General features: G+C 29.9%; 1 protein-coding gene across 2 annotated transcripts; it reads left to right on the top strand.

Annotated features, from left to right (window-relative positions):
* The first annotated feature begins 1,308 nt into the window (after window positions 1-1,308).
* LOC135928933 (uncharacterized) lies at window positions 1,309-25,943 on the top strand. Of its 2 annotated transcripts, none has more exons than XM_065465385.1 (11): window positions 1,309-1,423; window positions 11,623-12,161; window positions 12,390-12,501; window positions 12,906-13,150; window positions 13,262-14,031; window positions 22,067-22,367; window positions 22,541-22,604; window positions 22,746-22,860; window positions 23,997-24,384; window positions 24,514-24,717; window positions 25,016-25,943. In XM_065465385.1, exons 2-11 carry the CDS (start codon window positions 11,774-11,776, stop codon window positions 25,288-25,290), a joined length of 2,862 nt encoding a protein of 953 aa, XP_065321457.1. In that variant the 5' UTR covers window positions 1,309-1,423; window positions 11,623-11,773; the 3' UTR covers window positions 25,291-25,943. The 2 variants fall into 2 exon arrangements, with proteins under 2 accessions (XP_065321457.1, XP_065321458.1); XM_065465386.1 differs by having other exon boundaries at window positions 1,317-1,392.
* Window positions 25,944-26,144: the final 201 nt, after the last annotated feature.

The following is a 26,144-nucleotide window of genomic DNA, read 5'->3' as shown; positions in this document are numbered from 1 at the left end:
TTGATTTTTGTGACGAAATATTGAAATAACTCCCGATATCTTGAACCAAATTTTTCTACATTTTTTTTTATTTGATTGCGAGTGATACCAACTTGCATACACATTACAGGGTCTACAATAGTGTGGTTAAACGGCTCGTTTTGAAGCATGATAATTGCTGGATTCAAAAAATTGTTGTACACAAGAAAATAAAGAAAGCCATTGTGAAGTGTATATATGGAAGAAATATTAATCCTTTTTTATTTTAACATAAATAACAAAAAAACAAAAAAATAGTGTCTATTGTGACCTTTCCCTTTACATATATTATAGGGATTTTCTAAGAACTCGTTATCAAAAATATAAGTTACTAGCTGATTGCCTATCAAGAATGACGGGGAATCAGATTTTCTTCTTTATTCAATGATAGATGAATAATAAATTTTCCTTTATTTGATGATGAATGATTCAGAAATTTTCCTATCTTATGAAATATAATTCAGAAATTTATATCTATTTAGATGAGGAGTTATTCAAAAAATTTCCATTATTTTTTTATAAATTATGTTTATGAAGTATATGGTTAGTATTTTAATTTATGTGCACAATAAAAAATCTTTTAAACTAAATTTTTATTCATTTGTATTTGTATTTGTAATTTATAATATATATTATAAATTATATTATAAATTACAAAAATATATTCTTGCTAGATGAGTTTTGTGTAAAAATAAGAAAATTTATAATCCATCATTAAATAAATAAGAAAATTCTAGATCCCCGTCATTCTTGACGGGCTATCAGCTAGTATATATATAATCATTATAAAATATATCTAATTCGAATATACTAATTCATAATATATTAATTATATAATACCATATATTTATATATAAATTTTCATCAATAATAACTATATATGAATTATAATACAACCATACCTGTTTCCACAATACTACGTCCCCCCTCCCCCTCAAAATTTTGGTTTCGCTTGTGGTTTATCTAAGTATCATAGGTGATATAAAATAAACCCATGTTGTATAACAGAGAAAACCTTGTTTATCTCAAAATCAATCTACTTATGAAAGTAACCTCTTTGTTTTATGAACTGAACAGTATACACACAACAAGGCAATTTTGCTATTTTAAATTAAAAGTATAAAATAAAAGGAGTGTATGGAGGGGGGGGGTATATAAGCTAAGTTCACTTTGTGTTATAAAGAATATTGGAATTTTTTTGCAAGTACAAACAGAATCACACGCTACAAGCAGCAAATGTCAAAGAAACAATCACAGAAAAAACAAATCAAATATTATTTATTTATGCATTTTGCATGGTTCGGTCATTGTTAAAAAATTTTAAAATGCGATATATTATGTTTTAATTGTTATAGTATATAATCCATATTTCAAGTAAATTTACTCTTATATGCATCAAATAAAGGTAATAGTAAATTATTTACCAATTTATTTAACTATATATCGTTAAAATGATATATCCTGGATTTAATTTATAAGCTTTATAGGGAGTGGCAACGTTAAGGCATTGTAAAATTACATGTATATAAAATTTAGGCATACTTATATAAATAAAAATTGACTTCTTTCGCTTGTATACACTGGGTTTATACCTATTGGATCTAACATGGTTTTGGTTTTTTTTAAATTTAATGTCATTTTACAACATAAATCATGTATCTATCTTTTGATGCAGTCCATAAGAATATTTATTGTTTTACCATCCATTTACAACTGATCATGATTTGTGAGAGAAAAATTTCCTCCCAGCTAATATTCATGAATTTTCTTATATAAGAACTAATTGTGAAAATAAAATTTTCAAATATAACTATTAATTACTAAATATCTTTCCACTTAGCAAAATACATTATATAAAATGGTATCTATATAATTATTCTCATTAAATTTTAATTTATAAATGATCAGCCAATTTTTTTAGCCTAAACTCAAGCCCATCTACTACAATTGGGGGGGGGGGGGGATGCAAGATCTATTTAAAATTGGGGTGGGGGGGGGTTGATAAAGGAGGTATCGTTTTCCTAATTTAATTTGATTTTGATAATTTTAAATTTATAAAAGGGGTCATCATCATTGGCTTAGGGGGGTTTATAAGTGCCTTATTTAATTTATATCAAAGACCTGAAGAGGTTTAAATTGTAAGCCTAGCCTATTTTTTTTTTTTAAATTTAATTTTGACCTGGATTAAGATTTTGGTGAATATTAAAACCTTTTTTATAATTTTAGACGTGGTCTGGTGGAAATTTGAAAGGTTTTGGCTTTGTTTTCTAATTTTTTTAAGAGATCTGAAAATACATCCCAAACTGGGCCTATTTTTTAAGAATAAGGTCAGGCCTAATATTTTTTAAAAAAATAGTCATGTTTAAAATTTTAAATATGTTATTCAATTTTGTGAAATATTTTGATATATTTTAAGATTCTGCAACAAACAAGGCACCAGTACTTTTTTTATTTGTAATATTAAGATTTTATACATGTAAATAAATTTGGTTAGGTTGAGCCAAATAATTTTCATCTTGGGTTGGGCTTTCTGGGACTGATAAAAATTGTTTGTTTGAGATTAGACTGAGTTAGACAATATTTAAAAAAATATTTCAAGCAAGGTGGGTTTGAAAAATTAGGCCAGATACAGATCACTAATTTGTTTCAAAGAGGAATTGTAAATTTTACCAGTAATTATTTTTCAACTGTTCAATTGATATAATTTATCTTAAAAATTGGCCCCAGTTTAAAAAAAATTTACCTATATTTTTAAAATCATACTATTTTTAGACTGGGTTGGGGTTGATACTGCAGGACTTATCCACATCACAGATAATTTAAACATATATGGGCTTCTCATATTTTAGACATCTCTTCAAAACCATTTGGGTCATTCCATTATAAATCAACCAATGTTTTGGATAACCATCTCAAAATGAATGAAACTTGTCACGTTGGTTATTTATGTTGTAAATTTTAATGAAAGCAAAATTTTATGCTGGGCTCAACCAGATCCAAAGATATACACCTTCAAAGTCAAAAATCGTGAAATGCTTGATTTATTTAAATCTTGTTTTAAAAAAAATTAAGATAGAGTTACAAATTATATATAATTTTATAGCTCTTAAAATTCTACATGGGAAAATATCAAAAAAATTGAAATTTTTTTATTTCCTGTTAAAAATAAAAAATTAACATTATTGAGAATGGAATTTTTGGCGGGTATTGATATTTGGCATGAATGTTTATTACATTCATATTTTACTGTTTAATCAAAAAAAAATCTATAACTACTTTTGTTTTTTTAGATTATATTTAAATTTTTATTATTTTGATAAAATAATATATAGCGCTATATTTAAAAATTATAAAATATAATATTTGATAAAAAATACGTATTTCATTGGTATTAAAATTTAAAAAAAATCCATTGATGAGTATATCCATATGATATAATATCCTGGGACGTTATATAAGCAAACAGCATATACAAATATGATTATTATTAGAATGGTAATGATCCATGGATGAAATATATATCCCTCTTAGTGATTTGATTCTATTTGCTAAGTTTTTGATATTTTACAATATAGAATTTTAAGGGCTATAAAATGATATAAATTTATCACTTTTAAATATATTCATTGAACGAATTTCGACTTTGATGACGTATATTATTAGATCTGATTGAGCTAGCGCTCTAAAATTTTGATTTTGATAAAATATACAGCATAGACATCTATCATGCCAGGTTTCGTTCATTATAGAGATGATCGCCCTCGTCAAAAAATCTCGTTATTTAGGGGTCGATTTGACATGGCAATGACTCCTTTACAAAATAGAGTTAATATTATTTAGAAGAACCTGAAAATAGGCATCTTTGCAGGTCAATCTATAGACACAATTTGCTCAAGACTGCCATTACTGTAAATTTTTTTTCCATCTCCTCCCGAGTTACCACGCGAAATTTTCATTAGCCCAATTGTTTTCTATTCTAGCATAATAAATAAAAAAAAACGTAACGCATGCCATGTTTTAATTGAGGTTGTATTTTTTATTAATATACGTCGATTCAAAATTTTTTATAAGTTCGATCTTTAAAAATTATATTATCGTCTGCCTTCCTATTTCTTTAAATTTTCTAAATATTCCTTTTTTAGGAGATAATAAGTAAGTTTATTTAATATTACATTTTTATCTAATATTTACAAAGCGAGGAGATATTTAAAAAAAAATTAATGAAGTAATTAAACCTATTTGCGTTTTATTTAAAAAAAGGGTTGCTTAACGCCAAGCGGTAATTTTACCGATTTGCACGAGGCCATTTAAAATGCATCAGGCGCTTGCAACGCGGCGCATGAAACGCTCAATTTGTTCACTCTATTAGAGGGTCTTGGTCACAGGCCTTTGATTAAACATACAATTTTCCTATAAAATAAAATATTAAATTGAAATAAGGCCCTAAATTAATACATTAAATTTTTTGGTGACTTAATGCTTAACCAGGCGAAATAAATACTACATTTAAAAGATGTTATTATAGTATATATATATTTTATTGATTTTTTTTTTGTTTTTGGTTACTTGTAAAAATCTGAAAATTATTTTCAAAAAATATTTTATTTTTTTTTTATTGTTCGAATTCTTTTTTTTCCCCCGTGGAAGTCTCCTTCACAGCCGAATACATAATATGGTAGTTAATGAATTAATTAAGTTGAATATTTTTTTAGAATAGATTTCTCTATACGGAATGCTTTCTGTTTATAATAAAAATGGTGGGGGGGGGGGGTAGTGTTTGTTAAAACGTGATTTAACAGATTTTTAAATTAAAGTTTTAGCCAAAATGATATTACATAGTGCAGGGGATACTAATTAATTAAGAATAGATATAAATTAACAAAAAATTAAGTTGATTGTTTTTGGGAATATTTGTATAAAAAGTGATTCAATTCGGATTTTAATGATCGTAGTTAGGGATAACCGAAAAACCCGGACCGGTCTGAAAAAGTTGATTAATTGGGCCCGATGAGGCCGGACCCAAGTTGAAGAAATAATTTTAATACATTGGGCTTTAGGTCTCTAGCAATGACGTATAATAATACCTAGACTGACGAAGCATTTGAAAGCGTCGTTGAATTCAAATCAGCTGGATCCGCCATTTTGGTAACCCATAATATAGTAATTATTCTCGTATTAAAAACTACTGTTTAAATTGATAACTTGCTTCCTTATTATCTCGATGATCAGACAATTCTTTAATAAAGTTTGCGTTCAGACATAGGGAATTGATTGGCCTCTAGTTTAAAATTTTTTAATAATGATATGGATAACCAAAATGGCGTCCCCATTTGTTTTCATTGATGTTCAGTCTAGGTATTATTATATGTCATTGTTCTCTAGTCGGCTCTTTATTCGAAAGCTTGTGAGACCTTCGAACACGACATTAAACCCCATTTTGCGTTATTATATTATAATTATAAAACTTTGTTCTTTTGACAAAAAAAATGGGGAAAAAAAAGCGACGAGAAAGAAAACAAAATGGAAGAAGAAATGCTAAGACGAAGGCAATTTTTTTTTGATCTAAACTATACTCGAAAAAAATGGCTTCTTGTCCTCTTAAAAATCTAAGGAAAAACTAGCCGCTTTTATTTTTCCAAGACCGAAAATATTGAAAATGAAGGAGGGAAATCATAAAGAAAATTTTTTCTCTTGGGAAAGTTTTCGATTCAACGTCTTCTGGCATCAATAATTTAATAACCCGCTGATCGGTAAATTTTAAGAAATAATAAACCCGGGCTGGTTACTTTGCAGAAGTACTCTAACCAAAATAGAATCCAGTGGTTTTGGGCAATAGTGCGGCCAAATTGAGCGTTTCAAAGGCTGCGTTGCGTAAATAATGCATTTAAAATGGCCTCGTGCACCTTGGTAAAATTACCGTTTGGCGTTGGCAACCATTTTAAAAAACGCAAACAGGTTTGCTTTTTCAATACATTTTTTATTCTGCGATTTGTAATATTATATAAAAATGTATAATATAAATAACTCACTTATAATCCTTAAAAAAAAGGAATATTTAGAAATTAAAGAAATGAGAATGCAGACGATAATATAATTTTCAAAGGCAAATACTTTTATTTAGAATTTATTTAAAATTTTGAATCGACTGATATTAACAAAAAAAAGACAGTCTCATTATAAATAAGGGACGTGTTACGTTTTTTTTTTAATTTAAAAATTACCGCAAAACGTAAACGCTCAATTTATATGCACTATAAAAACAATAAGTTAAACTTTGCGTTAGAAATTGGCTTGGCGATATATATATTAAATTTATTTTAATTTGCCTAAATAACTTGGCCAAATATTCTTCTTTATCTTCAGATTATTAGAAATAATTTTCCCTTAACATTTGATGTGCTGTAATGAAAAAAAAGAATTTCTGTCAATATATTTTCTTGCAAATTTTATATTATCCTAAAAGATATTCGAATAGTGAATGAAAAATCGAATTCGAAAAATGTACTATTCGACTCGTAAAATTCGTCTTTGAATGGGCATAGTATGTGGCAATTTCTTAAATATAAACAACTAATCAAAGATTTTTAAGCCATTTTCCTACCAACATCTGGCCACTATATCTGTGTAATGGGCTGAATGTCAGCTAATTCGGCTCAATCTTCAGGCGCTTGCCGGAGAAAAGCCTTTAGCATTGAGGCGTTTTAATTTACATATTTAGTTTCTTACAAATTTGAACTGCTATCTTCTTAAGAAAAACTCCGAGGCCATGGTGTAGCCGATTTACTAGCTGGCTAAAAATTGGCATAAACGGCCTAAAAATATAGTAATTACTTAACTATAACTGACCACCCATTTAACCAAACTTAATTTTATGTCCAAGAAGATGTTTTACGAAAGCTCTGTCCATAATATCAAAAAATTAAATTCATAAACTTTCTAAGCCTTTAAATGATAATAAAGATAAAAATATAAGCTATTATAAATCTGTTAAAATAAAAAACATGCCCAAAAACATAATTCTAGAATTAAATAGAGTACTTTTGCAACATTACCCCGGACATAAACATAAATTTTTTGACAAATTCCGCGACTTTTTTCAGAAAATGTTGGAAGAAACTATTTGCTAAAATCCTACCCCAAACTTTTTCAAAAATTTTTGAACCGAAGCTGGGTAAAATGTTTTTAAATATGGCCGAAATCTCGGGCAGGGTCTAGTTCTCCGATAAAAAAAATAATAATTACTATCTAATGTCATTCATCTTCTGCCAATCACGGAGATCATCAATTCAGTTTAGGCTCTGATACATGACGGGCACTTCAACTCCAATGCTTACAAATTACGATTTTTTTTTGTAAAATTTAACCAATTTTAATTTATGGAATATAAAAATAGCGCTGTTTTATTCCAGTGAAATTTAAATTAGTAGCACGAACCCTTTACAGTGTTGTTTGATTTTTCTTTACGTGTAAATATTGCTGAATAAAATTAAGTGACAGGAGAATTTGATACAGTTTTTTTTGGATGCCATATAATTATTTATTCGTTTTTAACTCGAAACCAATTTTAAGTAATTTTTAATTATAGAAATTTTGTTCGATGAAAAAAAATATATCCCAACACCAAGATAATGATGAAGAATGCAGGCCAACAGAGTCAATATGGAATTGTTAGTAACAACTGATTTGTGTACTAAAACACGGATCGAGAGAAATTTATAAAATCAGACCTCATGGATGAATGGAAGCATCTTCCTAAAAGTGGACGACTAGTGCTACGACCATTATTGAATTGTTGATAACTTAGCTCGAGGTAGTTAGCCTCTGCTGAGCTACACACGTCACTCCAAAAATAATGATTTACTTTTTTGTTTATACGAATAACAAACCGTTATCTAATATTTTTACACAAGGAGAAGTACAAAGAATTAAAAATACGCGATAAGATGCCTCTAGGTAATGGCACCGTGGATTGAAATACATGACGTCAACATATTTCGATTGAAATTCGATGACGTAGATAAAAACTTTCCTGAGGATAACCTTGGCACCGATTTTGTCAGAAACAATGGGGATTGATATTAGGAATGTTGATATTTTTCTAATTTCCGCTCTAACCCAAAGAATCGGAGCTAACGGGTGGTGCGAAACGATGAGCGCATGCATGGGATAGCTGGATTCCATTGCTCCACGGAATGAGTGTCATTCCGTCAGGCCTAATGTTGTCTCCGAAATAATACGCGTTTCAACATTGATAAAATATTGTCTGAGCAGACAGTTCTAGCAATAATCGAATTTACTGCTCGATAGCGTGAATGGTGGCATTTCAAGAAGCGGTAATAAAGGGTAATGGTCTAGCCTGTCGATAGGGAGCTGACAGAATTTGCAAGAGAAAATGAAGGCCTATTCCTTAAATAAAGAATCACTACTTTGATTTATTGGGGAGGCAATATCTGGGTTAAAGGTCGAGGAAGGCCCTTAGCGTTCGAATAAAGGAATACAACGATGCTGGATTAAAGTTAAGCCCAAGTCTTGTTGTTTGGAGGATAAAAAAAGGGAACGTTTGGGGCGTTTGACTTTCATAAATCTAGGGCCAGCCCCAGGTGGGGATCTATAATGATGGTAAAAATGTTGATAATTATTTGACTTCTCTTGTGATGGTGAAAAAGCTGCAATACTGATTGAGGGCAGGGCGAATGCGCCTATTCTCCCAAATTTGCTTGGGAGAGCAGCTGGCATCCAGCAACTGAACGAGAATTTGAGGTTAAATATTGCTGAGAATTGTAATGGAAGAAGCATAACTAAATGCATTCAATTATCTTTGGAATGTAAAAGGGAATTCTATTTAAGTTGCTATTTTTTTTGTCATACAATAGTTAATATATCAAAAGTTATATAAATTGTTCTTCGTATTATCCCGTTACATTAACATTTTAATAAAAATCATAAATTACCATCGGAATTTAATTGTATTATTGAAATGATATTCTCACATTTCAACGGCGGGAAAAGCTCTTAATTCGCTCACGTGGACAATATTCAAAATTCTAATGTTAACACTTGTACGGCCAATAAGAATTTAGATAAAACAAGCTGATCGTATTACTTGACAAGCCGAAATTATACAATTTTATTTAAATTCCATTTCGCAGTTTTTTTTAGAGGAAAAGCTAAATATATATATATCTTACGCTTATCGAAATACTTTTTATTCTAAAAATAAAGTATTGAATAAAATTTTTATCGAAAATTTTAAAAATATTTTATATTTTACAAAAACGCACCCTTAAGGGGGTTTTTTTTTAAAAAAAAGAATTAAAAATGGCTTTTTTAACACGCCCATATTTTATTGATTTATTATCTTATATTACGTGCCACTATCATTCAGGGAATTCAAATAGAGGATTTAGGAAAAAACAAATTTTTTTTTAGTTTTGAATATTCATAAGTATAGGATCCGTTCTTTATTCTATCTTACAATGGGGATATGTTAACACACTCACATTAGAAGGGATGAATGGAAATGAGAGAACTAAAAATGAATTTAGGAAAAATCTTTACAAAGATAATTTTTATTTATGGCCTCATCAAAAGAGATTTCAATTTTTTTTTTATCGAATATGAAATGGTATATATTGGATATAAACCATATATATGACAAAAATCTATTAGAATCAATTTTTTTTAAATATTAAATCACTGGAAAGACGTCATTAAAAAGCTAAATGCATGTGACTTATATTAATAAAATGATATTTAAAAATTGATTTATATATCGATAATAATGAATTTTTTTTTTTGCTAATCTGCTGATCAATAAGATAATTTTGATAGATATAAAATACGATACGATACGAATAATTGATAAGATATAGTGTTAGTGTTATCATGTATTCGCCTTTTAATTTTTCTAGGTAGCATTAGGCAGTTGAGAAGATTTTTGGGAGGATTATTTTATCCCAAAATTTTGAACATTAAAATCTTTGATCTTTTTTAAAAAAAAATTCAAAGGGATTGGAATATTCTCGAAAAATTTTTTTGAAAGATCAAATTCTTTAAATATTTTATTTTAGTGTTTCGGAGAGCATTAATTTATTCTTAATTTGGTTCAAATATTCAAATAGGTTTTTGCTCTTAGATTTTCAAATACTTATGGATAAAGTATTTTGCGAAAAAACTGTAGAAAATGTCACATTCTATTCGTCATTCGATATGTATAATATGCAATATATATTGGAGAGGAATGAGGTGGGGGGGGGGGTGTATATAAGTTATTGCAAAAGTTAAATTTTTGATGGCGGCTCATGTTAAAAGATTTTTGTTTTGTTTTTCAGTCAAATCAAGAAATTTTTTTTTAAATGTGTGCGTGTTGGTTGTTACTAAATTAATTCTGATTGAGAATAAATTAATTATATTATCACTTAAGTTAATGAAGAAAATATATAATGTATACTAATATATTTGTTGATATACGATTTTTATAGTTTTGAATATTATGATATATATAGAAGAAAAAAAATCTAATTATATGATAAATAATATAATTTAACACCATATTTCTTCCATCCAATTTATTTATAAAAATTATCTTCTGCTTCTATTTTTTTAATTTTAAATTTAAAAAGCTGTTATTATCACGGATTCCTGCATTAATATTAAATAATATTATTCGTAGACCGACGATGTCTAGCTAGTTATAGATAGTATAGAATATCCAATTTTTAACTTTTTATGAATATTATATTATATTAAAATTTATTATTTTTAATATTAATTAACACATTATTAAATTATTTTTTTAGAGTTTATTATTCACGACAGTGCCCCCCCCCTTCCTCCTATTGAGTTTGAAATATTTTAAATTTTATTTTATCTCATTATATCAATAAATAATTATTTTCAATTTATCTTCAAAAAATATCTATACATTTTTATAAAATTATATTTTTAATAAGCAGTCTGATGAATACATAAAATAAATGAAAATCACTTAGCTCATGCATGTTATATAAAAATTTACTATTCCATCCTATGATCAGGATGGAATATCAGACAATAGCAGCTTAATATGTCTTTTGAACTTATTAAACAAGGAAGAAATTCATTTTTCTTTTGCACACTCAAACAACTACAATTATTTTTTAAATTTCCTTTTATTCCATTACAACATTTTATTTTTCATCAAAAAGTTACTACTAACTCACAAATTATCATAAAAATAACAAAGATAAAATGAAATAAAGAATATTAATATTTTAATTTATTTGATTTTTTTTAATATAAATTTTTTTTAATGAACGCAAAAATCAAATAATATTTATTTTTTAAAATAAATATGTTAAATTTTGCAGCGAAATTTTATTCTAGATTAATTTTGTAAACCACCGCAGCACCGTTGGGTGGGGGGGGGGGTGAGGGCTCTTCTCTTCTTTCTTTCTTTCTTCTTTCTTTCTTTCTTTCAGCTATAAAAATTAAAAATATATACGGGTCGAGCCTTAAAATATAAAACCCGGGTCGGGCCGGTTTTTTTAAAAAATAATCGGGCCGGGCCGTGCAAATAGTAGCTCTTTAAAAATTTGATATTATATCTTTTTTAAATACAAATAGATTAGCGAGTAGGAAATATGAATATTAAATCTACTTCGGCGGAAGGAGAGAGAAAAAAATCGGAACGTCAATTATCGTGACGTCTTAGTCGTCCTAGGAGGTATCGCGTATTTTTCATAATTTCGCGGAAAAGGGTATTCGGATTACGCAAATGTTTCGCAAATTCAAAACCAATAAGAAATCGTCCTTCTCATTATCCATCAATCACAATTCATCTCTCAACAATTCTCACAATTCATCTTCTTCCCTCTCCCGCCATTCCACCACCAAACCCGACATCAGTTCACCCATACCCGTCGTTTCCATTCATTCCTCCAGCCCATCGCCCAAAAATTTTTCCCGCGCCAATTCGCACGGTTACCACTACGGTCATAAAATCGGGATCGGCAACAAGCCATTATCGATTACTACCCAACAGTCCTCGACTCGAGACTTTTTGAAGACCGATTTTGGGGAAGATGGGAGTGGCACCTATCCATCTTACTCTATCGGAAGTTCAAATACTTTGGCGGGAACGCAGACCGGCGGGGGTATCATAGGTAAAAATTAAATTTAGGAAATAGAGAAGGGGGGGGGAGTGTTTTTTTTATAAACTTCGCAGGGGGGGGGGGGAGAGGATTAAATTTGGAGTTTTCTAGACGGAAACAATATTTAGAAGAGAACATCGATAGTTTGTCATTTAACAAAAATCAAATCAATTAATTATAGTTCAATACTTTAAAATAATAGCCCTTTAAACTGTAAACTAATTTATTCACCAATAATAGGTAAGCCTTACAACGTTAAGCAGGTCATCCACGTGACGGTAGATAAGGGAACCGGAAAGATAATTGGTCTGCCGGAAGCTTGGAAGAATTTGCTGGAAACTTCAAGAATCACGTGAGTTAAAGCTTTAAATATTTTCGATTTTTGAGCACGTATTCGAGTTGTCCATTTATTGCTATACAGAGATCGATGAATTGGGAAGCTTCATATTAATTTTTGAATACTTATTCTTTCAATACACGAAAAGCTATAGAGTTGTATAACAATTTTAATCCTTTAATATTGGCACTCCAATATCATCTTTTTTTTAAAGTTGGCCTCCTTGTGATAAGAATTAGACGTAATCAGATTCTATCCCTACGTTAGCCGTACTCGTTCGCCCCCCCCTCTATTTCTGTATAATTTATGATTAACCAATCAGATTAATCGATATGTGCATACCACTTTTCAATTATCCCCCCCCCCCCACTCCACCCTATAATTTTAATGTCCTAACAAATATTATGGCGAAATTCAAGTGAAACAGAGCAGAACGCCAATCCAGAGGCCGTGGTTAACGCGTTGACTTATTACTACCTGACTTCCTCCTCTCCTCAAGAAGTCTTGCCACCCGCTTCCCCCTTGGAGTCGAATCCCGCCATCAATTCGCGATTTCTTTTCGACGAAAATCGATTCGACGGCCCTCGAACAATCTCCGCGGACTCGAATAGGTTGTATGGGAAAAACCGCCGTTTTACGGGGCAGGATGATATTTTATCGAATGGTATAATGCTCAGTTTTTAGATATACTAATTATATTAAATTTCCAATCACTCTACCCAAAGAGGTTTCATTTTAAAGGTTAATTATATCTATATATTTTTTAAACGCTCAGTTTACACAGATCTTCCAACGTCGTTCACTTCCTTCATCCCCGCCTTTTCTTCCCCGCTTCGTTCAGAGCACCAACAAGAAGCGGATAAAAGGCATACGCTCATTTACCGGAAAAACTCCCGGGATTTTGCTTCCATTGCCGCCGAAGAAGACGATTACCAAGTCATAAATTTCGTTAAAAATGAAAATTATTATCACGTTAAGCCTTCCGCTGCTTACAGGGCTTACCCAGTTGCTCCTTACGATAACTACGATGAGAATGATATTGACGCATATATATCCGAATCGGTCGGTTTCAAGAATGGAAGTATTTTTGAGGAGGTGAGTAACCGCAATGATTCCACGGTTATATACGACACCGCCCACGGAACCCTCAATAGCGGCAGGCGATTCGATTTTTCGCGTGGTGTTATGAATCGATCCGACGATTGCTGTATCGACGATAATAACAAAATGGATGATTTGAATATCAGGAGGATTAATTCGTTTCCCTCCATTCCTTCCGAATTTAATCTCGAACCCAACCAAGATTTCCATTTTTTAAACATTTCTCGCCAAAACCGCCTGATCTCTAGTATTGATGGAGCTAGGGCTTCTCTCCCCAGAAGAACCAAATGGTGTTTACTCCCCCCTTCCGACAAGACCGCTAAAGAAAAGACAATCAAAACCCAGAAGAACGAAGCACCTCCCACTAACAAAGTCATCGATATAGTCAATAACATAGAAGCGGCCAATTTACCTCCCAGCTTGCCGCCTAAGATTAAGAGAAAAGTTACTAAACGACTATATACGCGATTATTTTTAGTCTCGGATATAATGAGTTTTTTTTTCTGCTGAACCTTTTATTTTTAAATAGCTCGATTGTGCAATTTAATTTTATCGCGTATTAACAATACATCGTTTTGAGTATTTACGACACGTTTCTTTTTCTACGTATCAGGTCCAGCGAAATTTTTTATAGCGAATTTTCTTCCGCGAATGTATTTGCGCGAATTTATTATCGCGAACGCATTACGACGAAATGGTAAATATATTGCGAACGCATTTGTTCTTCAATGGAAAACAAGATATTCAATATTAATTTACCCACAAAAGTTTCTCAAATCATCATGTCATAAACCCCCCCCCCCTACCATCCACTTCTTCCATGCTAAGATATGTGCGGTCGAAAGATATTTTAATTTGAGATTCATGTCGAGATATTACGTTATAATTTATACCCCCCCCCCCCCACCTCCCCTGATTTATCCTAAAAACATAAAGATTAGTAACAATAACAACGTAAACATATCCTTTTATTAGAATTCATTTGTTACCCATGTGGAAATATGTGTTCTAAATATTTTACCCTCTCGCGTTCCCACAACCAGGCTCAGACTTGAAACAAGGTGACTTCAATACCATTCTCAAAGTTCTTACACCGTCTTACCCCCCCCCCCCTAGCCCATCCATCAATGAGCTAAATCAAAACCTAGAGCGATAATAGCTTTTAAAAAAAAATATTTTTTTATTCGACTTCATTTGATGCCCCCCTTGCCGGATATTTCTTGTAAAAGAAATATAAATCTCTCCAAACCTTGACACGAGGGCCTAGAAAGAAGTGATGGCTAATTTTAATAGTACTCAATCATTTTATTGGCTTCCATCTGATACCCATGTCTTGGGAAAACAATAAACAAATGTTTACCCCCCCCCCCATTTTCACGACATAAACCAGGAGATGTAGAGAAATGATCAATGCTTAAACTCCAAAAAAATTCATGCTTATTTTTACTTAGCAAAAACCATCTTTTGGGAATTCAGTGAAAATTACTTTGAATAGTTTTAATTCTTAGTAATTAATGGGGAAAAAAAACAATATACAATATATGTCGAAGGACTAAACTACATATATTGTAATTAAGCCATTACATCATGGAAGGAAGATGGTATAAAATCATAAGATTCAAGAATATTTTTTTGTTGAAATTGGACAAAAAATCCCCTTATTGGGTTATTCCATGTCAAATGAGCAAAAAAATCAAGATTTTCGGCCGACCCCTTTCAATTTCGATAAAAAGTTGTAGACTGGTTATATATGTTCCCACTAGATTATAAACAAAATTTTAGCGCATTAGCAACTATATTAGCGGAGATAATCGGGGTTAAAGGTCCAAAAAACGTCTTTTTTTGCTTTTACTGATGTCAAATAATTAGTTTTTAATTTAAAACTAAATATGATCAAATATTGAATATAATATCAATAGCTAAGTTAATAATTGATGATTATGGCGAAAACATCAAAATTAATTTTTGATAAAATATGGGTCATCTTATGGTCAGTTGAAAACTTGAAATTAATATTTAGAAATGTATATGATCTCCGATTTTTAATTTTTTTAAGAAATATTATCCGTTTACTATTTTTCTAATAATTTCTTCAACAATTAGCATGGCTGGATATTTATTTAAAAAAATATTGCGATTTTTATACTTTTAAAAAAATAGATGGCGCTATTTATAATAGCTTTAATATGTTAAAATTCATTTTTTTATTGATTAAAAATATTTTAATGTATAATATATCATAAAATTGGATTATATAACTTTGTAAACCTTATTCCCCTGAGATATTCGCAGGATAAAAAAATTTAATAATTTTTTTAATATTGCAATGTAAATTAAAAATAATTAAAAAATCCGACTAGCATACGAGCAAAAAGGCAGGATTAAAGGAGTGCAGGAAAATTATTAAGGGAAAAATCGAAAATCACATTAATTATCATGCATACCCCCCCCCCCCCTGACTAAGTCATACCCATCAAGATCAAGAATGTTATGAAATTGTCATTATCTTAAATTATTAAAATAACCAGAGATAAAGAAAATTTCGAAGATTTTGAAAAATTTTTTAAGTAATAAAAATAAACAAAATTATAGTTCTGATGAAATAAGCCGACTCATGCCTGGAATAAAAGATTGTGTATCTGTTAAAGGCGAGAAAGAATCAGTCCAAAGATTTATATTAAATAAGCTTAAATAAATATTCAAGATGTTTAAGGAAGAATACCCAAATATATCAATTGGATTCTCTAAATTTGCCGAACTTAGACCAAAAAACTGTATTTTAGTTGGAGCTAGTGGCACACACACTGTTTGTGTCTGCGCCATTCATCAGAATGTGAAATTGATGACAAATGTAGAAAAATATAATAGATGGGGAATTTTTAACAATTCTAGATTATTCTGAGAATTATTCCTTCATTTTACAAGATGAAGTTCAGGGATTTCATTGGAACAACGTGCAGGCCACTATACATCCATTTGTAGCATATTCTAAATCTGGAGAAGAACTAAAAAATATAAATTTTGTTATTTTATCCAAATTTAATTCTAAACCAGTAAAAATAATATATTTTTCAGATTAAGCAGCGTCTCAATACAAGAATCGCAAAATTTTTCTGAACATATGTCTTCATAAATACGATTTTAATATTCCTGCCGAATGGCATTTCTTTGCCACTGCTCACCGCAAAAATGCATGTGACGGTATTGGAGGAACTGTCAAAAGATTAGTTGCCAGAGCTAGTCTTCAAAGGCCAAATAAAAATCAAATCCTAACCCCATTAGAATTATATAATTACGCTAAAGAAAATATTAATGGAATTCAATTTGAATATGTATCCAATCAAGAATATATCGAAGAGGAATTAGCCCTTCGTAAAAGATTTAATGCACTGCTTATACATGGGACCCAAAAAATTCACGGGGTTATTCCCATTGATCAAAATAGACTAAAAACCAAAATATATTCTAATTACAAAAAATATAATATAAAACAAGTTTCGTATTTAAATGAGAAAATTAATTTTTAAAATATTAATGGATATATAACATGTGTATATGATGATAAGTGGTGGTTAGGATATATAATCGATAAAAATGATATAAATAAAGAAGTAAAAATCCAATTTTTACACCCTTGTGGACCTTCAGCCTCATTTAAATTTCCTCTGAAAGATGATATTTTAGTGTTGCCTAAATCTCATATACTCTCGCTGGTCAATCCTTCTACTCCTACCCTCAAACATATATATTATCTCCCGAAGAAATCTCACAAGCTAGCCAGGCTTTGTATTCCTTTAGATGAAGTAAGATTTAATTAATTTATAAACTATCTAAATTAGGCTAAATTTGTTAAGATTTTAAAAATTTATGATCTGAATTACAAATAAAAATATATAATGGACATTGTAATCGATTTAGTATGATATATATACATTAAAATATTTTTAATCAATAAAAAAATGAATTTTAACATATTAAAACTATTATATATAGCGCCATCTATTTTTTTTAAAGTATAATAATCGCAATATTTTTTAAAATAAATATCCAGCCATGCTAATTGTTGAAGAAATTATTAAAAAAATAGTAAACGGATAATATTTCTTAAAAAAAATTAAAAATCGGAGATCATATACATTTCGAAATATTAATTTCAAGTTTTCAACTGACCATAAGATTACCCATATTTTATCAAAAATTAATTTTGATGTTTTCGCCATAATCATCAATTATTAACTTAGCTATTGATATTATATTCAATGTTTGATCATATTTAGTTTAAAATTAAAAACTAGTTATTTAACATCAGTAAAAAGCAAAAAAAGACGTTTTTTAGACCTTTAACCCCGAATATCTCCGCTAATATAGTTGCTAATGCGCTAAAATTTTGTTTATAATCTAATGGGAACATATATAACCAGCCTACGATTTTTCATCGAAATCGAAAGGGGTCGGCCGAAAAGTGATTGATTTGACATGGAATGATCCTATTTCAACTTGTATGTAATTCATATACGAATCGACATTCAAAATTCGATAAAGACTTAAATGAGTAATGTTATATTTTTTTTTTATTATTTAGTTTAATAAGTTATAACTGTTGTTTTTGGGTTAATGATTGACTGGCAAAACATTGGACCAAAATTGATTAACGAATTTATAAATATTAAGTATACCAGTCAGACAATAAATATCGGCGCTAACCAGAATATCAATTTCGCCCCCAAAAAGAAAGGATTCAAGGTTTAGCTAATGAACTCGTACATCTTAATAAGACTTGGAGGAAAAGTATGGGACAGGATAGCGAGAAAATTTCATATACCAAAATCGAATGTTCATTAATCATTATCAGAGTTGTTAAAGGATCTAGATATAAAAATGTGGTATCTTATCTGTATCTAGATAGATTTTTGATTAAAATATATGTATCTATATACTATTTTAGACGATGTATCTGTATCTAGATCCATGTAAAAAGTATCTTTTAACAACTCTGATCATTAATAAATTTATTAAGCTTTAAAAAGAAAATTAAAAACTCTGTTGAATCAATCTTGTATAATACCTATTTTTTTAAAAAAAATATTATTCAAATAAATATGATTATAAAAATAGATGCTTCAAAAATAGACTAGTAACTATTATCAATTGTCGCGGTATTGACTTAGCCATAATATTTTCGCGAAATAGTTTTCGCTATATTATCTTCGCGATAATGACTTCGCTATAAAACTTTCGCGAATATTGATTTGCGATAAAGGTTTCGCTATAAAATAGAGGAGTACCCATACCACTTTTTGAAGGCCGATCCGATCCGATATTAAATTAATATGGGTCGATTACCGATCCGATATCATATCTAATTTTGTATTCTGTAAAAATACCAATGGTTTTTAATTTTTAATATACTTTTTATAGTATAACATCTATAATTTAACTACCATAACTTATGCCATTTAAATATATTATAATGATCAGTTATAGTTTATATTCAATTCAATAAAATATTTTTAGTGTTAAATAACTTTTATATAATAAATAATACATTAATTATATACATAATAAATAATAAATATATATGATATTTGAAATTAATATTTAAAATAATATTTAACATTAATATATAGAAGATTTCTTTTTAGAAATTACAAAATTTTCGATTTATCAAAGGTCAGCCTGCGGCGATAGTAACTGTCAATATCACCAGCTTCACATTATCGCACACTTTTATAAATAGAATGCGCAAAAAAATAACAATATGGCAGAATGTTTATTAATCAATTATTATTATTAAAAAATATCAGAGTTGTTAAAAGATACCTTTTAAATGGATCTAGATGCAGATACATCGTCTAAAAATTTAATTTATCTAGATACAGATACAGCTTCTAAAAAATTATCTTGATACGGATACAATTTAAATGTATCTAGGTAGAGATACATTTTTTATTATACTCTTAGATAAAGTTTGAATAAACTTAAATTAGGATTCTAATATGAAAATTCATGAAATGATCTTAAAAATTTATTGACTCGATATCACATTTATCAAAATATATAACTAAAATAATGATTTTTAGATATTAATTATAATATATGATTAAATAATTATAAATTATTATTAGATTTCAGTAACAAGATATTTTCAAAATTTTGGTCATTAAGACATCCTCGTTTATTTGTGCAGACATTTTTAGCTATACTAAAAAGTCTTTCAACAGGGGCGCTGGAAGGGATTGTGGTGTTATATTTAATGAATAACATTTTTATATCAGGATATTGTTTAAAAATGCTAAAATCTCGGCCTTCATTTTTGAAAAAACTATTTAAAATTTGTTGATTATCAGAATTTAAAACATTAACAATCATATCTCCTATTGTGGGATACTGAAAAAAATCGGATATTAAATTATTGGTTTTTTTCACAGGTTTATGATTCTGATATTCCAATATCCTGAGCAGTAGTATAAAGATCTGATATTGATATTGGTGCAACTGTTTCTTCATCTTCCAGATCATCAATGGATTCACTAATATTTTCAATTGGCTTGAAAACTCTATCATAAATAAGTAATAACCTAAAAGACTTAATAAAGTTTTTGGCATTATCAGTAAAGGTCTTTGAGATTTTATTTTGTATGCAATAATCCTTTGCTATATCTTGTAAATTTTTTGCTATTTTATCATATGTATGACTACCAGTCATTCTTTTACAAGCCAACGCTACATTTTTTCTTTCCAAACTTGTTGAATCTATATAGTGTGCAGTGACTCCTATGTATGAACTAAAAATTAACATTTCTTAAAACTGCTCAAATAATATGTATGTAACTAAATTATTATACAAATTTAAATGTTAGCTATACCGGCGATAGGCACTCCAACAATCTGCTGTTGTACATATTAACGATGGTTCTATTAGACTTTTAATGATTTCTTTCTTTTCATTCTTCTATCTTTGGGAGATTCTAGCAACCACTGTCTGTCGGCAAATTATATTTTTTTGTGGAGCTAATGTTTTGATCATTTTTATAAATGAAGGATTTTCAACAATTGAAAATGGCTGATTGCTATCTATAATAAAATCAGTTATAAAATCATCTAAAGTGGTTTGGGTTAAAGTCTGAGGTCTCTTGGAAAAAAAATCAATGGACGATGAGCCTAGTCCAATATTTTATTTAATAGATTTTTTCTCCTTCCCCTTTTTTATTTGGATTAAGAGTGTTTGATGTTTTCTCTTAAAATTTAAAATTGTAAACATTTATTTAGTATCTATACCCTTAAATGTTTTACAATGTTGCAAGTTTAGGTAATGCTAACTGAAATTTGCATATTTTTTGATAGACATGGCAAACATTTTACTAACAGATATTTGTTTTCTTAATTTTGAGATATTATTTTAAAATATGGTCTATAAATTGGCCATGGAAGAATGTCATCATTTTTGTCATCAATATTAATCTTAAAAATTAATATAATAGAATAAAATAACATACCAATTCCATTGCAATTAAAAATGGTAAATGGATGGTAATATCAGAATTTGCTTGTTTTGATAACTCGGACATAGTATTTAATTAATATTTATATATTCTTTTTTATAAATAAGTTTTAATATTTTACCTATATATATAATTTTTTAATATATATTAATATTAAGTTATATGCTCATATGAAATAAAATAAATTTTACATTCAAGTATTTTTATTTATAATATAAAAAAGTGTTAAATAGAAGTATATCAAAATGTATCTTAAAAAGTATCTAAAAACAGATACAGATACCTCTAAGATAAAATCTAGATACAGATACTTTAATCAAAAATCTATCTATATACAGATACCACATTTTTATATCTAGATACTTTAACAACTCTGAAAAATATATATAAAAATGGATTTCTATTTTATTTATAAAAATAAATGATTTTAGATATAACTTTTTTATAACATTTTATTTTTTTATTAAAGACGCCTATATATATCGGATCGGATAATTTTATAATATTGGCCAATATCCGATATTTGAAAATGGGTGAAATATCGGCCCGACCCGATCCGATAAAAAATATCGGTACCCTACTATAAAATCTATTCGCGATAACCCATTTTCTACACTCTGATATGTAAAATGAATGAAAGAAATGATTGCAAAGAAAATAACTATTTTATACAAAAAAAATGAAGAGAATAAGTAAAGATTGGAAGGATTATCGAGAAAAAAAAATCTTCTAATAAGTTTTATAGTTTTGATATGGCTGAATTTTTTTTATAAATGTCTCTATCATAAATATTGTTGTTAGACGAAATTTTTTACACAGACAATTACGACAATTTTTAACGAGGTTTAAAGTTCTAAGAACTGAAAACGAACTAGATAGGAAATGCCTATCTGTGACCTAAACGTCATTTGGAGACTATTTTTTTTTATTGAAATTTATTCTAAAAATGTGATTTAAAAATATATATATTCCCATAGACGCAAACAGAGAGGAATACGTTAATCCTTAAGCCGATTCCTATCAGTTCACCTTTGACAAACGGTCACCGCCCCGCTTACACGCCTTACGAGAATGTCTACGACTACGCCCCCAACCCTCCAAAAAAGGATCATCATCTCGTTGGCAACGACCAAAATGGCCTCGATGATGCCAGTATAGAGACGGAAAGTTGGGAAGTCAAATGCCGAAAACCGGGTGGGGAGGAAGGGCAGAATGGGAATGGCAATCTCGACATTGGAACTACAGTTACGACAGAAATCGACGTTCTAAGAGAGCTGAGTAAATCAATTTTATTTATTTCAGATTGAAGATTTTTTTAAAAAATTCGCCAAAAGCGTTACTTTATAAAGTATCTCCCTTACCCATTATTCGATACTTTCCAAAAATATTAACGCCATTACTGCACTTTTTTAAACTTATACAGATTTTTTTTTATTGCTCGGAATGTGCAGATTTATTAGTCAATAAAGAAGATCCCGAGTCCATATATTCCTTGTGCGAAAAGATTGGCTCCGGGTAAAATATTTAGATTTATTATTTTAAAAATAATATCGCTCAAAGTTCTCTTTTATTTTATTATAAAGGAATAAACCATTTCTGGAATATTTATTATAAAATTTTTTTAAATAAATAAAATAAATGCTTGAAAAAAAATAGCGCATCAGGTACGGTTTACATTGCCCGACACAAGGACACCAACAAGCAATACGCCATCAAAAGTATCGATTTGAGTCAACAGCCCAAAAAGGAACTGATAATCACCGAAATTAAAGTTCATTTTTTTTAGAAATCTTTGTCTCTATTTTTTTTTGATTGGTTTGCTGCATCTTTGCTATCGTTGTTATACTTTATACATCCCAAAAAAATCGAATAATTTAATATAAACAAATATTTTATTTGATACGTAACGACATCAAAAATTCCTAATTTTATTTATAAGCTCATAATAGTAATTTTTTATACAATTACGAATTTTAAGGTGTAAAGTTTTTCTAATTGTTTTCTGTGGAGACATGCTTGTTCTTCGTCTTTTTAGTGGGTCCTTTGTCAGGTTTACCCGGCTAGGCCATTTTCCCTTCTAGTGACCTTTTTCTATTTTACTCGGTCCTGGGCATCGCACTTGCTCAAACCTAACTTTTCCATCTCGTTATCTAGTGCTTTCGTCCAGCTTGTCTTTGGTCATCCTCTAGGGTTTGTTCCCTCCGCTTTCAACCAACGGCATAAATCCATCCAATCACCTTTGGTAACATGTCTAAACCATCTCAGTCTATTTACTCTCAAGACATCACCCATTGTTTCTATCCCAAATTCTCTCAGTTCCTGGCTTGCTTTTCTTTCCATCAAAGATACTCCTCACATTTATCTGATCATTCTCATTTTCGTTCTTTCTAACTTGGCTTCATGCGTCGCCTTAATAGTCCATATCTTGTTGCCATTACATCATATAAATTTTCACAATAGACATTGTTATCGGTTAAAATTGAAGACATCTCTCTAAATTCTTTCCAAGCATATCTCATCCTTGCCACAACTGCCAAATCAACCTTCCCCCCCACGTCATCTGTGTTGATTGTATGGTCTAGGTAACAGAATTTCCTTATTTTTTTTAAAATTATTTCATCACAGGATTTTCACTGAATGCAAACCCCTCTCAAAAACCTATGTCTACCCCCCCCTAAAAAAAATTGTTTAGCCTAAGCTTCGAGATTTCGATAATATATGTCTAGGTCCTTTGTTCCTTCTATGAGCAAAATCTTCAAACTTGCGTAATATTTTTCTGGATGAAATATTGAGTAAGCCGTTTTTAAAAATCCGCTCAAAACGAGCCGTTTAACAACCACTACATATAATGTAAGGCCTTACATTTTTTTTTAAAAAAAAAGAAGTAATTTTATTTCGATCCACAAGGTCATGCGGGAAATAAGTCACCCGAACCTCGTCAATTTCGTAGCTTCTTACTTATTGCATTCTCCCGAATTTCCTATCGCACAACAAAACGATCGAAGTTCAACCTTAGCAAGTGGCAAAAAATTTCCCCATCAAAAACCAGATAACTTCGTCGAAGAAACGAGTGTAAACCAAATAAATTCTTCGCCTCATTCCAGCCTGAAGAACCATAATTTATGGGTCGTTATGGAGTATTTAGCCGGCGGACCGCTGACAGACGTTGTAACCGAAACTGTGCTTGACAGAGGTCAAATAGCTACTGTATGTAGGGAGGTTCTGAGGGGGCTCGAGTACCTGCACGCCAAGGGGATCATCCACAGAGATATCAAGAGCGACAACGTGCTATTAGGTATTCGTGCCCTCCATTTTATTTGTGATCCTAATGTTAAACTAATATTTTTTTTTCCCGATATTTTTAAAAAAAGTTATTTTTCTAATTTTTTTTTTAAAAAATGCTAATTTTGGATGATCTCTAAAGGTTTAACCGATGGTCGGGTAAAATTAACCGATTTCGGGTTTTGCGCTCAGCTAAACAATCACGTGACTAATGGCGTCGACTGCAAGAGAAGAACCATGGTGGGCACTCCTTATTGGATGGCGCCGGAGCTGGTGAATAGAAAGTTTTACGATTACAAAGTGGATATTTGGAGTTTGGGAATTATGATAGTAGAGATGATTCAAGGTTGCTGATGATTTATGCTTTTTAAAACTTTCTTTGGTGGGGGGGGGGGTTAAGGATAGACAAATCTTACACAAGTGGCTATGCTCCGTTATAATAACACTATGAATATGGGCATATTTTTTTGCCAGTCATAATTGAATCAAAAAAGGGAATTGTGAAAATAACTGGTATTAAAATAGCAAAATTGTGTTTAATTCCTTTGGTTCAGTAACGTCCGTTCCAATCATGGACCCCGATCACCGCCAATTTTTACATAATTTTGGAATTATATATTTTTTTTATTTACTTCATTTTCTAGGCGAACCTCCTTACCTAAACGAAACCCCTCTGAAAGCGTTGTACCTTATAGCCAATAATGGAAGGCCGTACATCAAAGAGTTGGAAGAGAATAACGAGTCTTTTAAAGATCTCAAATTATTCGTCGACAAATGCCTCGAAATTGACGTGGAGTGCAGGGCAACGGCCGCAGAATTACTCAAAGATCCTTACCTCCTTCAAGCCAAGCCCCTGAGTTCTCTCACGCCCAACATTCGAGCTGCTAAGAGGGCCCTCGGGAAAGCTATCATTCATTGATTCGATACTTCACTCATTGTAACTGTGAATTACTTTCTTTAGATGGTATTAGCAAATAATACCCAAGAGTTATGTGCCCCGCGATCCTTTTATAAGCACAAGATTTTTTTTCGTAAATTCTTCGCCTTTATGCCAATAATCTTTTCCCCAATCGTGAAAATGAAAATATTATATTGCAATGTGCTTTAAGTTTTTATCCCATATTAAAAATATAAATAATTGGTCCTCTCATAAATTTTTAGCTTCCAATCATCTCCTAATTTACATTTTTTCGTATGTAAATAACATATTCAGATGTAAATTGCCAATCAAAATGGGACAGCTGTATTTTATTTTTTTTAGTACATTTGTCACAAAAATTATATTAATTTTGGGCGTAGGGTAAAATAAAAGTTTATTTGAGCTGTCATTAAATTCTTTTCGTAATTAGTGTAACAAAATTTCCCACAAATCATAACAGACTGCATTTACAGCTGATCAATTCCTTTTTTGTTATATGAGTATTAATTTTATCTTTAATTCTATTTCACGATAATAAATCTGAGAATTAATTAATCTCACTATAAGATTTTAAAAATCACACTCCCATGTTAAATCGCTTTGGCAGATGCAACTATTAATTCAGCCTAATACTTATTTATTTGATTGGCATTTTACATATTTCGATATTGATTTGCGAAAATATATAACTTATTCCAAAATTATGTAAATTTTTTTAATATTTTTTTTCTCTGTTACATATAAAAATTGTAAAAAAAAAAATCACTTTTTAAAAAAATGGAAAAATATGTATTTTTGTTGGCCATCTTTCACATTTTTTTTGCACACATGAAACATTTTTTTTTACCTTTATA

Source organism: Gordionus sp. m RMFG-2023, chromosome 4 (genome assembly GCF_954871325.1).
Source record: "Gordionus sp. m RMFG-2023 chromosome 4, tfGorSpeb1-WG-v2, whole genome shotgun sequence".
Lineage (NCBI taxonomy): Eukaryota > Metazoa > Nematomorpha > Gordioida > Chordodea > Parachordodidae > Gordionus > Gordionus sp. m RMFG-2023.
The sequence above is the reverse complement of the archived record's forward strand: the minus strand, read 5'-3'. Positions and strand labels throughout refer to the sequence as shown.

What these genes read in the sequence shown, in the direction of transcription:
- LOC135928933 (XM_065465385.1), top strand. Translation starts at nt 11,774, where the DNA reads ATGTTTCGCAAATTCAAAACCAATAAGAAATCGTCCTTCTCATTATCC. An exon ending in GACCGGCGGGGGTATCATAG is followed by an intron (nt 12,162 to 12,389) that starts GTAAAAATTAAA and finishes CACCAATAATAG; the next exon opens with GTAAGCCTTACAACGTTAAG. An exon ending in TGCGAAAAGATTGGCTCCGG is followed by an intron (nt 22,605 to 22,745) that starts GTAAAATATTTA and finishes GAAAAAAAATAG; the next exon opens with CGCATCAGGTACGGTTTACA.